At 47.2% G+C, this 16,070-nt stretch overlaps 1 protein-coding gene across 1 annotated transcript in view; it reads right to left on the bottom strand.

The window, feature by feature from the left end:
* EHD3 (EH domain containing 3) overlaps positions 1-8,426 on the bottom strand; it is a 28,942-nt gene extending 20,516 nt beyond the window's left edge. Inside the window, exons 1-2 of the mRNA XM_058802816.1 lie at positions 7,954-8,426; positions 1,905-2,081 (exon numbers count right to left, since the gene is read on the bottom strand). Of these exons, the coding sequence (XP_058658799.1) occupies positions 1,905-2,081; positions 7,954-8,180 (404 nt within the window). The 5' untranslated portion in view covers positions 8,181-8,426. The remainder of the gene's footprint in view (positions 1-1,904; positions 2,082-7,953) is intronic.
* Between the last annotated feature and the right edge of the window lie 7,644 nt (positions 8,427-16,070).

The raw sequence follows: 16,070 nt of genomic DNA, 5'->3' as shown, positions 1-16,070 counted from the left end.
CTCACAGTCAAGGGTTACCTTTAACCATCCCTGGGCTAAGCAGCCTTCCCCATGGCCAGTCTTATCTCAGCTTAGAGGTGTGGCCCCTGCAGATTAGCTCCCTTCTGCAAATTTCTTGCTCACAGCCTCCTAGCTGAGGTCAGGGCCTAGGCATATGTACAGCAGCAGTGAGGTATGTGCAAGGCAGAGACAGCTCTACCTGTCCCTAGCACAGAGGCCAGGCCCACTGGAGAACTGTGGGTGGCTTGATCTGGTCCAGTGGGTGCACCAGGACTTACATCTGCTAAATTTCTGCCCCTCTGAGTCAACCTTTGCATGTGTTTCATTTCCTAATTAGCAGGGCATTGCCATCTGCATTTTCAGCATGTGATGCTCACACAGCTGAGCCAGTCCCCCTTAGCATGTCCCCTCTGTCAGTTTAGAAAGCATTGCCCCTCTTTTTTCATGTCAGCAAGAGAAAGATGTCATTAGCTGCTGTGGCTGCTCCCTGCATTGCTGGAAGGACTGCACTTAAGCTGCTGCTGTGTCCCTCTGCCCTGCTGCCTGCTCAGGCACAGGCTGGACTCCTTCCTCAGGAGAAGGAAGAGTAAAGGAGCATAACAAGAGCACAGCATGATACAGGGAACTGGGTTAATGCATGCAGAGATCCCTTGCTGCATCAGGAGCAAATTGCATTCAGGACACATCCATCAGGCTAGTTCAGAAGTGTTGGCTTTTTTGCCCCCCATGCCTGGCCTAATGTTCCTTCTCTGTGGAGAACTGTCTGCCAGCTGTGGCTGCTCTTGGCTATCAGCTGAGCTGCTCTGAATTATGTCCTCTTTATCCACAATCTCTGCACTCCAGGCAAGAGCACTGTTATTGTCTTAGGGGAAATGACTGTTCTGCCCTGATGTAGGGAGTGGGCAGTCACCTGACCTAACTGTTGGTCAGGTGCAGGTGTTCTGAGCCTTACAAAACAACAAAAACTTCTCAGTCTCTCTGGTGCAGGACCATGTTGGTGTATTTGAATGATGCTCCTGTGCAGTGATCAGATACTGCTTCCTGTCACCCTGAGGTTTCCCACCCAGCAGTGACTCCAGCCAGGTCCCTCTCCTGCCAGCAAGTTTCTCCCCATGCTTCTCTGCAGGGTTTCCCTGCCTTGCTGCAGCCTACACCAGCACTCCTGTGGTCAGAGCTGGTAGATGCTGCACCCTCTGGACAGTCCTTCTCCAAGCCTGGGAGACTGAACAGGAGCCAGAGCCCAGCCCAGCTTTCCTGGCTGTTTGGCTGAGCAGCTGCCATGTTTCCAGTGTCTCCCAGTGTCAGGGGAAGGCGAGGATGATGGGTGTAGTCAGTTTGTTGCCTTCTGCAGCTTGAGCACAGTTTGTGCTCATCTAGGATATGGGTGTGTGCTGCTGGCTTCCTGTGAGGCCTACATCCAAAACCTCCCTATGCTTGGGCTGGGTCTAGGGGATGGAAAGGTTAAATTCCTCATGTCACACAGGCACTGTCCAAACACCCTGCTACTCTGTTTTACAGGAAACACATTAGAGTGGCCATCAATTTGCACCTGGTTGTATGTGTAAGGCATGGGAATGGAGAGAGCCTGGTTTGGATTACAAATGGAAAAAGCTAGAAATACTGAAGTAGGGGATTAAGATATTTACCTCTAGTATCTTGTAGGATAAGCTTAGGCTGTGATGTCTTTTTTGTTTTGTTTGTTCAAGTAAAATGAAGGTTTGCCACACTTGAATTTATCAGCCCTTCAGCAACTGACTTATGTGCATCTGGTAGGACTGGGCTGGCCTTGCATCAGCCATGTGGATGGGAGGAGAAGAAGTGCCTTATCCCTTTACATTGCTGGCTATGCTGCTCATTAGCTCCTAACTTTACTCTGCAGAACAAGAGAGTTCTTGAGTACTGACCTGTTCAAAAAGGCATTGCCAAAGGCGTTGAGTTTCCTGAAGGGTTTTTTGGGATCCACCACCAACGCGTTCCCAGGAACGATTCCTTCCACGTCTCCTTGCATAACTGCTATAAAGGAGTCAGTTGTAGGCTCTGGTCCAATCCTCATCCCTGGGAAATCCTGCTCCAGCAGGTACCTGGAAGTGAAAACACAGGGTGTGGGCATGAGCCATGAGCTGCTAAGTCCTAAATGAGTTGTACTGAAGATTGCAGAGCAATTATGAAGCCCAAGAGAATGGATCCTTCCGAGACTATTTTTAGCACTGTCACTCAATTGTTTGATAAATGTCTTGGTGGCTTTTCTACTTAGGATCTCAACACTGAAAGCTCATTTAAGGTGGATTAAGAAATTAAGATGATTATAGCTGCTGGGAAGAGATTCTCATCATGTTGCATCATTTTGTGTACTTCAATCCTCAAGCCATTTGGAGCAGACTTCGCAGAGCAAAGTAAAACCAGCAGTTCACTGCAATCACAGAGTTAATCCTACTGCACACTGCTGTTAAACCACCACACTCCTGAAACCCCACTGGCTCTTGGTGCCAGTATCAATTACTTGGCTTCAGCAGACTCAAACAACTGATGTGATTAGCCACAATTAGTCCAAATCAGTTGCTTAAATGCCAACTTCCCCTGCACTTGACTGAAGTCTCAGTCTCTGTGTGCTTCTGAAATGCAGCCACAGGCCTGCACTACAAACTGCTCAAGCATATTGAGCACCACACACCTGGGTGGGGGGGTAAATTCCAAGTTGTATATAAAGCTGGATAGCACACTAAGCACAGCATCCCTTATTATTAACTCCTGCAGGTAGTTTGGCAAATTTCAGGGAAAGACTGTCACCCATGGGGTTGTAGGGCTTTGAACAGGACCCTGGCACCAGATCCCAACTGAGCCTGCCAAATTCAGGGTGGGACAATGGTGTGTGCATGGGACAGCTCCCTTTGGCTCACCAAGGTGCCAAATGCCATCACTGAGGCCAGGCCAGTGTCTGTGTGTGTGTGCAGAAAACCACCTGCTGATGCTGTGCTGAAAACTGAGACCATTATGTGCATGTGGCTTGCAGAAGGGAGCTAGAACTGGTCTAGCCCTCAGTATGGGATGGTGTCAGAAGTGACAAGGAATAAGCTCTGGCTAGTTACATGAAGTAAATGGCTACCAGACTATGGAAGTTAGCATAATAATGTGTTGCCTGTTGCCAGAGGGTAGCTGGCACTCCCTCTTCCATTGCTTTGACCTAATCCCCAGTGGGTAGGTAGATTATTTCAGGATTGCCATGATGATAAAAGCAGATTGTGGGGATGTGGAAAAGGAAAAAGGAGAAGGACTGGAAATTTTTTTCATGATTGAGACTGATATGTCTAAGCACCAGAACTGGTTCACTCAGGTGAGTCTTAGTGAAGGAAGTCCCTGTGTGAGGGACTATAAGACCCTCAGTTCCCTGGAAAGCTCTTTACACTATTTGCTAGGTTAGAAGCCACTTGGTCAGACTTTGGAAACTAAGCTTGTGCCTCCCTGATGGACATTGCTGTCAAGCCAGTGGCTTCATACAGATGGAAATTCACTGAATCCATAGAAATAAATCTTTGATTCTCCCCATGCAAATACTAGAGAGAAAACAAATAGGCAGCATTAACAGCTGCCAAATATAACAGGTGAAGGGCTTTTGAGAAAGGCCCCTTACTCCTGATGTCAGGTTGCAGCCTTGCTGTAACAACCACCTTTTTTCTTTTTTAGAGGCTTGAAATGCACGTGGAATATGACAGCTTTTGAGCAGAAGTGAGAATTAGTTGAGGGGGGGAGTTGTTTGTTATTTACAGACAAAGCTTCCCAGAAAAACTAACCAAAAGTCCTGTGTGGAATAACAACTCCTCCAGACAGACTGTTTGAAAGAATTTTATCACAGCTCCACTCAGCTAATGTTTCAAAGCATTTCTGTGTTTATTTCTTGTAAAAAAACACAAAACAAAAAAAATCCCAACAAAAGCACAAAAGAAGCAGCCACACACCAATGTGACTGACTTATATGCAACAAGTGGTAGGAAACCAGAGAGATGAGGATTTGTACTGCCCACCATCCCAGCATCTATTTTAAGTGAGGCCCCTCTGGGAGATTTGGGTACATTGTGCAGCAGGGTGTCAGCAGCATAAGAATCTCATTGTGCAGAGGACAAACACAAGGGGTTGCATTGACACTGCCTGATGGGGGGAAGGCACTTGTGCTCAGCAGTGACACAGCCTGCCCTGGCTACCAGAGGCAGGACAGAGAACACATGCAGTTGTCACATTTGTGGGGATTTCTGGGAGAGAAGAGCAAACAACAGCTGTGGAAAACACCAACCACCAGCAAGCAATCTCCTCTGCCAGCGCTGCACGCCTTAAACTGAGCTCTGAACACCTTCAAAGCCTGGGGGAGTGACTCCCAGCCAGGTGAGGGAAGTTGTGGAGTAGGAGAATAGGTTTTTATGACCAATCTGCTTTTTAGAGCAGTGTCTGGAGCCAGTGTGTGGCTGCAAGCATCATGCTGTTTGCCTGTCCCTGGGAAGGGGCAGGGCAGGAAAGCTGCGTTAGCCCAGCCCAGCTTGGGATCCCCTTTCCCAGGTGGATTTGGGGATGGTGAGGAAGGAGAGGCCGGGCTGGCGCGCCGCAGGATGTGGGGGAAGGGGCTGTGATGAGTCACGCAGGAGCCCTGCAGGATGCCGCGAGTGTGGCGGCAGAGGTGATGCTGAGCGGAACGGGAAGGAGGGCAGAGCAGAGGAAACGGTGACAACAAACTGCCCCGTGCAGGCACGGATGGAAGGCTCAGGGCTGCACGGGGAGGTCACACCAGAGCTCTGTGTGCAGCCTGTGAGGGGCCAGGACGTGTAAATGATTAGCTGTAGGAGGAAGGGGTGGCTACACCAGAACAGCGAGCCATGTTGACAGTCAGTAGGGCTCTAGCAGGCTTGTTTATTTTATTAGCAGGATGGCTGGACTTGAGCCAGGATTATTTTTAGAAATGTCCAAGGAATCTAAGTTAATTAGGAGAGTAATGTTCTGTCCTGTACTCCCACTCTCTTACAGGAAACACAAGAAGCAATAACGTTATAAAGGCAGGCTCCAGTGAGAACCTGCAGTGGCTGTCACACATTCCCAGGTAGAGGTGTTGCCTGGCCCTGACCAGCAGCGACTTTCAGCCCCCAACCCTGTGGAAAAGCATCAGCCAAATGTATGCTGAGGAGAGAAATGGAGTGAGCACAAAGAGATGATACAGCAGGAAGCAGGAATGGAAAAGCTGCACTGCAAAGCAATGCAACACCTTTCACACAGCACAGAGGGCTCAGCTGTGTCCCTGCAAGGAGAAGAGGGAACAGCCTGGTTCCACTGGAAACAAGCCATGCTCTGGTCTTGCTTCACTGGCTTTGACCCACACAACTCACCTCCCTCTTCCCTGGCTCAGCCCCTAGGAATGTTTCTCACTGCTGACCTTGACTGCCTTGTTTCTGCCATCAGCTCCTGACAAGAGAGCAGCCTCACTGCAAGATGCTGCAGCTTAGGTGCTTCAGAGCCTTGCATTTCTTCCTTGTTTCACCTCAGATTCCTCAAAACAAGGAAAGAGGTTTGGGAGACAGACATTCCTTAGGTAGGTGACTAAGGGTCTTTTTTTTTTGGTTAGGTGTCCTGGGATGCAGGTAAAGTGGGGCTGAGTTCATTCCCCATGATTGTTTACTAGCATTAACTCATCTCCCTAAATTGCATGGCAGTAGAAGCAGGATGCAATTTAAGAGTGGAATTGATAATTAAGGATAACCCTAATTATCCTGACAAGACGGTGGACAGAATGTCCAGAGGCTGTTTCTTGCTTCACTCTGCTAAGCCATAATGGTTGTCAACCCTCCCACTTCCTCCCCCCAGCCCCCTTTAACTCCTCCCTGCTCTCAGCTTTAGCTCCCACTTGCCTTCCCACAATAACTCTGGATGCTAATCTGGGGCTTATCCCAGCTCTCTAATGAGCAGTGCCTGCGAGCTCCTGCTGCAAGCCTGTCACGAGCAACACGAGGTTCCCTGGCCTTTGTCTGGGAGCACACTGGAGTGACAGACTCTCACACTACTCTTAGAGACCCTGGGGTTCTACCAAAGCTCTCAACTTTCACCTTCTTGGGCACTCTGCCTTTCTGGAAGGCCCATTTGGCACCCCAATGAAGCAGAAGCTGCCAAAGCTCCTGGTCACTTTTGCCCGACCATCATCCCTGCAGGCTCATCCCAGCCCTGTGCCTGGAAAAAAGGGGGAGAAGAGGACACAAGCATGAGTGAAAAGCAGTTGTCAGAAGCTCAGATCCACTTGCTGGAAGCAAAAAGGTTGTTGCTGCCATGCCACATGAGCAAAGACTCAATCTTCTTGTACCTGGAACGTGCTCTAGGCACCCAAAGTTGCTGCAAAAGGAGCTGAGGCTTACAGAAGGACTTCACTGAGCAGAGAGGGGCAAAGGCAGAAGTCTCTGCTAACAGCATGCTGGTGAGACTGCAGGGAAACACTGATGCTGACAACCCAGAGAAACGAATTAGGAAAAGATGCTTTAGTTAGCCAGCCTTATCAGGAATTCAGCAATTCCTCCTGTTCAGGCTCTGAGTGTCTGTAACCCAGAGGACAGAAAAAGCTTTCCAAACAGGTTTGGTATAGAGTCACAGAACAAAGATCTGGGGTGAAACCAGGCATTTGTGCTATCCTCTCTATTTTTCAGAAGAGTAACTCCCTTTGCAAACATGTGCAAAATGCTTCTTTGGGTCTTTTCCACCCTTCACCATCCACCTGACCTGCCCATATGAGAAAAGCCTTTTAACTCTTAAACTTTGTTTGCCAGGTACGTGCCAAGGTAGCAGAAATGCATTCTGTTCTTGGCTCCTGACCAGGAAATTGAGCAGCAGGAATATTACAGCACATTAAAAAAAAAAAAAAAAAAAAAAAACCTGCATTTCTCAAGGTCATTCCTTTAGAGGTACAGTCAATTTGATTCACCTCTCTCTACTCTCTGCAGTTCCCTCCTTCACCAAGAAATACTGGTAGAACAAAGGGCTGGCTGCCTGTGGCTAGCGTCCAGATTTACACTGGGGTAATTCCACAGATTTCAACACAGCCTCACCAGAAAAAGGCTGGAATTTAACGCTTAGCTTATGAATCACATAGGAAACACGGACAGCGCAGCTTCAGCTACGATCCCAAGGGAAAGGCTGCTGCAAGTTGAACTAGCAGCATGGCTGAACACAGATCCCTGCAAGCAAGTCCAGCCGGAGAAGTTTAACCCTTTCTCTGCGACAGCTTCACATCGGGAAATGAAAGAGCTGCTGGCAGCTGCTCTTTCTTTTACAGCTCGAAAGGAACTCGCTGCTCCCAGCATCTCGGCGGAGCAGGACACAGTTAAAGCAGGGCTCTGCTTCTGGATCCCTGAGGAGGGGCAGGTCTCTGCGCACAGGCACACACACAGGCTTCTCTCAGCGGGATCCGAGTGCTGCCTCTGGGACAGCGCAGAGAAACACAGACACAGGCAAGCGTGTAACAGCAACAGCAACGCCTGCAAACCGAAGCACCCCCTTTAAAGCTGCCTCACCCCTCAAAAAGCTGCAGCAAATTGAAAAGAATGGCTATCTCAAGGGTCAAGCGGGGCAGTGTGCGTGTGGAATGCCCCGCAGAGGCTTCCCAAAGCCTTTGCACTTTGAGCGGCCAGGAGGGCCCCGGTGACTCACACGCAGCTCCGCACTCCTGCCCTGCCCGCGCTCCTCAGCCCTGCCCTGGGCTACTCTTTGCCACGTCGGTGTTTCATGGGACATCTTGCACCACCCTGTGCTCGCCAAGGGATGCTCTGCTTTTGAGTGAAAATGAAAATGAAAAGCTACAATGGAAAGCTGCTGAGGGGACGCGAAGGGGGTAACAGGAGGGGGATCGAGCCATACCACGGGCAGCAGTTCTGCCCCACCCCGGTGGTCGGGCGTCGAGGGTGCAGGCATGGCTGGGAGGGGGCAGCGGGGTTTTACCTGATGAAGGTGGTCTTCCCAGTGGAGTACTGCCCCACGAGCAGCACCATGGGCTTGTTGTCGAAGTCGGCATCCTCCAGGGCGGGCGAGTGGAACTCGTGGAACTTGTAGTGTTCTTCCAGCGGCAGCAGCTTGGTCTTGTAAAGCTTCTTCAGGCCGTCGCTGACCGTTTGGAACACCTCCGGGTCCTTCCGCCGACGGTCGTCGGTGCCCAGCCAGCTGAACATCTTGTGGCCTCCCGACGCCAGCTCCGCGACGACCACCGGGGCTGGGCTGGGCTGGCTGCGAGCGCGGGCTAGCCGCGCATCCCCCTCAGGCCGGGCGGGCCTCGATCCGCTCCGGCGCCCACCAGCAAAGGGCCGTCCGCCCTCACGCCACCTGCGCCGGCGATTTCAGCCAGAAAGCGCTCCCCGCGGGAGGCTGAAGCAGCGGCTCGTCCGCGCAGCCCCGGCCCAGCGGCACCGGCGGGCGCCGCCTCCCTTCACGCCGCCGGCTCCCGGCGTGGGCATGGCGCGGAGGCCCGGCCCTCCCGGAAGGGGGCGGGCGCCGGAAGCTGGCCGTTCCTGGCGGGCGCCGCCCGTTCTCCCCGGCGGGTGAAGCCGCGCCGGGCGCTGCCATGTTGGGCAGCGGGAGGGGCCGGGTCCCGCCGCGCCCCCTGGGGGTCGTTGGAGGGAGTTTCAGCCCGGCCGCCATTTTATTTCCTTGCTCGCCTCGCTGCGAAATTGACATTAAAACATCTACTGAAATGAACTGTGCGAGTGCAAATCTGAGAGGGAGCCGGCTGTTCCTGAGCACTGCCAGCCTCATCTGGATCTCCAACCTATCACAGAACATGTCTCTTGAAAGAGACCACAGTGGTGGCCCAATCTCCCTGCTCAAGCAGGGTCATCCCAGAGCATGTGGCACAAGACTGCCATGAGAGGGTTGTGGGAATACTCCAGTGAGGGAAACTCTGCAGCCCTTTTGGGCAGTATGTTTTGTGTGTGATCATCAGCACAATAAAGAAGTTCTTCCTTATGCTCACGTGGAATTTCCTGTGCATCAGTTTCTGCCTGTTGCCTCTTGTCCTATTGCTGGCACCGCTATGAAGAGCCTGGCTCCATCTCCTTGAGATATCTAAACAAGATATCTTGATATCTAAATAGATATCAAGAATATCTTGATATCTAAAGCCCCACCTTAGATATTTACACACGTTCATGAGGTGCTTTTAGTTGTATTTGGACTGTTCTTTCCCCAGCCCAGTGATTGAGCTGCACTGCTGCCCCTCACTTTGAGGGCTCACAGCTCTGGCGGTGCTGGGAAAAAGTCTCCATCTAAGTAGGTGAGACAGGCAAATTACCTACTGTCCCAAATTCTTTATTCCTCCAGCAATGAGGGAAGACAGGACAGCCACACAGGTTTTCCAGGAGTAGCCTGAGGATCAGAAGTCCTTGGGGCTGGCCATCAGCTCCGCTGCCAGGCTCTCCTCATCTCCACTGTGCAGCTGGGATAAGGCAGCATTTTTTTTTCCCTAAAATATCTCCTAAAGGCTTTTTTCACTTTAGTCCATCCCATGGGTCTGAAGAATGTGGCAAGAGGCAGTTTTGGAAGCAGTCCTGCCGTGTGGCAGTTCCTGCCCTTTCCCAGCCATTTCAGCTGGGAGGAGCCCAGACCTTGCATAAGTAGAGGCAGTTCTGCATTGAACCCTTTTTTTTTTAATTATTATTTTTTTTCTACAGGAGGGGGGGACACACAGAGACTGCGTGCTTCTGTGTGCCTGAACAATGCTCCAGGTCCATTTCCATACCTTGTACTGCAGAAGATACTTTCCTTGTTCTCATTGTGTGATCCTAGGCACTGGTATGCTGACCCAGGAGGTGCAAGCAATGACTCCAGGGATCAGTTTTCTTTTCTGGAAGAACATAGCTGACTGTATTTTCTGAAGATCAGACTTTTCTGCTTTCCTGCCAATGCCTGGAGCTGAAAGTGGAACTGATGTTTTGAAAGCTCCTTAAGACAAATTTCCCTCATTTCTTTAGTTTTATAAATAGAGGCTTTTGGCTTTAAGAATTTGATGACTCCTTTCCAGTGAAAACTCCTGAAAATGAAAGGCCCCATAGAATTCAACATGTTTTGGCAAGAATTACTAATTTTGTAGGAAAATACTTGCTTTCATCTTCTAGATAGTTTTGCCATTTAAGGGCTATGCTCCTCTGATGGCGTTCTGGCGTTTCTACAGCTATATATGGAGTCTCTTTGGTGCTTGCTTGTGTTATCCTCAGAGCTGAGCAAAGGCCAGGCCAGGAAGCCTTTGATTGTAAATCTCCTCAGGCCACCTTGGTGCCCTTCCTGAATGCAGCAAATGGGGAGAAAAGCAAAATTTCTGTTGTGCAGGCTGAGGGAGTGACTGCCACAGGTAGGGCAGAAGCCCAGTTGTTCCCCATTTACAAGGTGAGGATATTAATCATTAAGCTTCACAAGTCATAAATATGCATATCTGATGGCTAAAAAAATATAATTCTTTGCCTTGGCTGAAGAGAGTCCCTTTCCTGTGGATTCATTATCTCTGGGGCAGATCACAACGAAACTTGACAGTCTTTATAGACTTTCTGTAGGTATCTCACAAGCATTGCACATTTTTGTTTACTTTTCAGTCTGTTTTCTTAGCCATTTGAGACTGACTTCCTTAACAACTGTCTTTACCTTGAGGTACAGAGCTTGCCAAAAACAAAGGGAAGTAAAATTAGGAAAGGAAATTTACAGTGTAATTAGGTTTTTCTTTCTGCCAGAATCAAACTGAAAGTTTTAATCTGTTTCTATTTTTTATTTCTTTTCATTTCTTAAACAGAAGTGTTTTAATGGATGGTTTTCTGTTGGATAGATTGGCCTTAATGGTGCAATCTTCAATAAGTTGGAGGGTTTTTTTTAGTAATTTACATTTTTAAAATGTAGAAACTCTCCCTTGACAGCCCTACACAGAAGCCACTCTACTGCAGTGCTCAGAACATATTGGTGGGAATCTGCTACAGTCCTCTACTACAGAATTTATCTTTATCTTTAAAGATATGGTGGATTTAACTTTTAGTTCTGTAATTTCTCAGTCGTGTCCCTGCTTTTGGTAACAGGGCTTGCAGTCCTGGATGCTTGCCTTGACCAGGAGAGAAGGGATTGCTGGAAAAGCTTCACTTCCACTTTAATGAAAGTCAGTGAGGCTGAAGTAAGTCATGTAGTATTTGCACACAAAATGAAACCTGGGGTTTTGGGGGGAAAACATAATGTTGTAAAACGGAAACTTGTGAAATGGTGACAAATATATTTGCTTATCTGCAGCCTCAGGTTAGACAGGTTTACTTCCTACAAAAGATCATCTGAGGATGGGGACGTTGAAGTCACAGAATCTGAAAAGATGTGGTGACTCAGACAGTTTCAAGAAGCTCGTGGGAGCAGTGTAGCTCAGTAAAATTAACTTCCTGCCAGCACAGTTACTGCCACTGTTTGTCCATTACCAAGTGTGAAACCTGAGGAGAGTGTCAAAAGTTCAGGTGCTGAGGGGTTCAACAGGGAATAACCAGGGTTGTGGGAAAGGAAAGAAGGGAGAGGAAGGCACAGCAGGCCCCTAGAATTAAACCAAATATACTAATTTGATAAGTAAGGGAGGGAGAGTTTACTCTGGTTCAGCTGGATCAAAATTCTCAATTTCTCTGCCTGCTGGTGCCACATTGCCTGTGTGGAGACATAAAATTGTCTCCAGCATAGTCTGTTCCTTTCCTCACTCATTGCTTTGCCTTTGCAGCTCAGAAAACTGCTGCCTTCCTCTCCTGCCCTCACTGTTCCTCCATATTCCTCTGAAATATTTCCCATTACCTTTCTCCTACCAATTTTCGGGTCTCTTGCTACACACTCACAAAGTCACAGTCCTTTTCCCTACCCTCCCTATGCTGCCTTTAGCCCCTCATTGCCTGGGGTGGAACAAGGTGCTGGTATCCAGAAGTGCCACCAAAAATGGGGAATGTGGGGCTGGATAATGTACATCCAGTGAGTGGGAATCATTCTGGCTTCCAGAGAGTTCCCTCCTTAGATCTGTTTGGCAAAGAAAGCTGCTTGTATTGCACACAGGGGACCTGACTGATGGGATGTCTGTAACAGTGCTGGAAAGAAAAATCCTCTGAGCCCTCAGCCATCCTTGCAGTGCAGAAGCTTGGTCTATAACTCTTGAATGATTTTGTCTGTCTCTGCCATAGGACATACACCTCCATCAAACTTACATAAATGTTCTTTGTAGAAATTGATATGATTAACTGATTGACAAAGTGTCATGTCCCTGTCTGTTCTGAGAAAATATGGGGGCTTTGAGATTATTTCCTCTCTGAACTTTTTCTTACCTGAAAGCAGAAATCCTGTTAAAATGTATTAAGACACAGTTGGACACATCTTCCTGTTCTACTTTGCCAGTGATTTATGGGGAGACGTGGAGTTTTGTGCTTTGAATAATCGAGTGACAAACTAAACAAGGAAACTGCTGTCCACTGAAGCAATGGGTGAGTCAAAAGGTAGCCTGCATGATGGGCTGACCTGTTCTTTCATGTCTTCCATGGAATATTTTGCACTGAGATCTCCAGAATTTTCTGTCATTGCTCAATATGTTTTTTTTTCCCCACCTCCTGCTTCTACCACGGTGTTTGATAGGTTGGGACAGGCTCTTGGGGTTACGTATGCAAGGCATATATATATACACATGCACATAAATACACACACAGAGATAACAAATATACTGTTTGTGAGCAGCAGGCATCACTGCCAGCTGTCCTTTGCTGTGAGAAGACACCTGGAGAAGGTAGGACATCAAATGCCAAGTGCTGTGTAGAGGGATTTGGTGCTGGCATTTAGCATTTATCTCTGGCTAGCACAGAATTAGGATTTTCCAGGGGATTGAAGGGAGGGTAACCATGTTAAGATGAAGTTGTCCTCTGGGATCAGATGGGGTATTAGTTACACAATGCAGCAGCTGTGCTGTGCTGTTCTCTGGAGGTGTTGAAGGGAAAGGCAAAAAGTTTGTATCAGCAAACGTGGGAAGGATGGGTGTGATGTAAAGCAGCTACATGAGCCACATCAGCTGCCCTGCATATCACAGCTCCAGCTCTTCTGCCTGCCAAGTGGTTGGCAGCACAGGCTGGTGTTTTAGCTAACCCAGTTTTTGTGCACTCTTGTTCTCTCACTTTTGCTGTTTAGAGTTGGTTTGGCTCATACTTGATCACTAAGTATTCTGCAGAGATCAGAAATTTCATCTGTCATTAGAGGGAGTTCTGGGTAATCTGAATATCTAATGATTGGGATGCTTATGAATAGGATGTTGTAACCTTAAGTGCTAAAGCATTTTCATATTTCCACTGATTTTGATGTAGCTAGGAAAATTTCCACAGCAAAGGATAGGTATTTATCTCATCCAGAGTCTTTAAAATTGAATCTTTTGTCAGAGAGGTATTACTTGAAGTTCTGAAAGCCATCCAGGCATTTTTGATACAGGCTTTTTGTTAAGATCAGTGGCAGCAGGTTCACAGCTTGACCTTGAAAAATCTCAGCACCAGAAGGTGCTCATCAACTTTTGGGCCAATAATCTAAGCACAGGAAATGCAGGGAAAGGTCATCCACCTCTCTCTATATTCATTCATTTAGTGAGAAAACATAGTTCAGTGCTTCTTTTCAGGATATTTCTGTTTGCTTTAAAAGCCCACAGGAAGAGCAGGAGTCAGCCTTGAGGTTTTTTTTCTAAAATACAGCATTCTCTTTAATCAAAGACTAGAGGTTGTACCTGCAAGTGATGTTTTTATACTGTTTGTTTAGAGACTAATAAAGATTAACAAAGCCTAATAGACTCACACTATAATTTTGACTAATGACTACTAATTTCTGTAGCTAACATTCTGCTGTATAACATGAATGGTTGTAAAAAATGGCCCTGCCTCATTTGTTCTGCTCACCCTAAAATTTATTATTTTGCAAGCAAACATTTACTACTCTGTTCTACACAATCAGGAGCAGCTCCCCAGCCCAGATTTGGATTGTCTTTTTTAAATCAGAAGAGCTGACCTCTGTCATCCCCAGGTTTAGTCCTCAAATTGCCCACTGTCCAAGTGTTGCCTGAGGTAAATCCTCTCATAGAATAAGAGGCTCTCAGAGAATTAATTCATGGTCCAGTTACTTTTACAAAAAGTGAAGGATTTTCTATGGATTCTTCAGCTTCTCATTTCAAGACTTAGGGATGAGGCATTTAAGATCTTGAGAAAGCTCAGGGGAGATCACAGGATGCTAATGCAGTGAGAGGACTTAGATCAGATGGTAAATATGCTAACTAGGGGAATGTGCAAAGAATAGAGAATCAAATCCATTTAACCTACTGGCTCATGGCTTCCTTCTAAAGCTTTTAACCCCTGTCTGCTACACTTGGCTGCTTTCCCTTAGAAATTTTAATTGCTGGAAGAGACATGCCCACACTCTGCTCCACCTGTGCAGGAGGATTGATCCAGTCTGGCTCAGTACCATTGCTGAGTGCAGTACAGGAATACACAGCTGTGTCTGGTGCCTGCTCATAAACAGGGCTGTGGCCAGGCAGAAGGTTAAACACGAGGTGGAACGCTTGCTGTCTGAGAAGTGACTGTTCATGACACATATAATGCTCCATTGCATCTTTTGTTTGAAGATTTCCAGGTAATTTGGAAAAGAGTTTAAAACAACACACAGTCAGGTTCAGCTGGGAGGTTTTTCAAAACATACAAATTAACATCATTGACTCAACACACACTATTACAGTCAGGGGTGCTGGCTGAATTCCTTGAAAATATTTATTGATTTAAACCTTCATTTTTGAAAGCATTGGTTTTTTCATACTATCTTTGGGTTTCAAGACCTGTATATGACATTCAATTATTTTTCAAATAAATGCTAGGGTGAAGTGAGAACTGGTGAAAAGTTAAAATAGTTTTATCAGGCACTGTGAATACTCTGCACTCCCAAAAACCAAGTCTTGAATGTTTGTTCTTCACTGTGGCTCAAAGTGTGACAATTGCTCTCCAGTTCTTTTCCTGGGGAGCAGCAGAATGAGAAATTTTTCTTCATACATGTTTTGTCTCCCTATGTAAAGTGCAGCTGGTCTCCAGGCTGTTTTCTTCCTTTGTTTTTCTCTTAAATCTATCTCTGTCTGTTGCTCGTGTTATTGCAGCCATGAAGGCCAATGGCTGTAAAAAGGGAGGGTTTGGAGGGAGAGACAGCATTTTTCATCTGGACAAAAAGTAAGCAAGTTGTTAGGCACTTAAATTCTTTTTCAGCTCTGAAATGTCTACAGTACAACAGAAAATTGAATTTTCATTTCCAGCATTATCTTCTGAAGATTTTTCTCTTGGTTGCCCTTGAGGGTCAAGCTTTGTGGATCACTTGTTGAGTGGGTTTACAACAAATGAGGGCTCTGTGTGGTTGAGCAGTACAATGTGTGGTTGTTTGTTTTCTCACAGGGACTGCTGCTGACCTTCAGCTTTGATGGGAGTAACAATCAACTGGTGCCTAACTGAGACCAGCATCCTCGGGTGCCTGGGGCAGGGATTTTGAGTCCCAAAGAGCTTCCTGTGTGGGGCAGCCTTCCAAATACTCTATCATTATGGCATGTGAAGCATTTCTTTAACTTTGCATCCTGGTTAGTGTTTTTCACTGTACTGATTGTGATCACCTTGTTAGCACTGATGGGAGTGATTTGCCTACTGAGATTTTAGTCATGATTTCTCCCAACAAGGGGTGGTGCAAATCTTTAACATACCTAGGACATCACTCTCTGGTGTTTTTAGGGGGGGGGGGGATGAGAAACATCTGTCTTGAATGTTACAAGGAAAAAAATACCTCAGCATGCAATTTCATGTGTGAATCTGTGGTGTTCAGCAAGATGGAATGTGAACTCTTGGGGAAAATCATATCATTCTCCAAAATAAGGCAAAAAGGGCAAAATAACTATCATAGGAGTGTGGGTCATGGCTTTCTAAAACATAATGTATTCCATTTTTCTGTTGGCCTTTGTTTCATCTTGCTTTTTTTTGGGGGTAGGGGGAGGGGAAATAACTTCATGCCAGAAAGTGGTTGAATTAAGACTGTCA

The sequence above is a fragment of the Ammospiza caudacuta genome, chromosome 3 (genome assembly GCF_027887145.1).
Source record: "Ammospiza caudacuta isolate bAmmCau1 chromosome 3, bAmmCau1.pri, whole genome shotgun sequence".
Lineage (NCBI taxonomy): Eukaryota > Metazoa > Chordata > Aves > Passeriformes > Passerellidae > Ammospiza > Ammospiza caudacuta.
The sequence above is the reverse complement of the archived record's forward strand: the minus strand, read 5'-3'. Positions and strand labels throughout refer to the sequence as shown.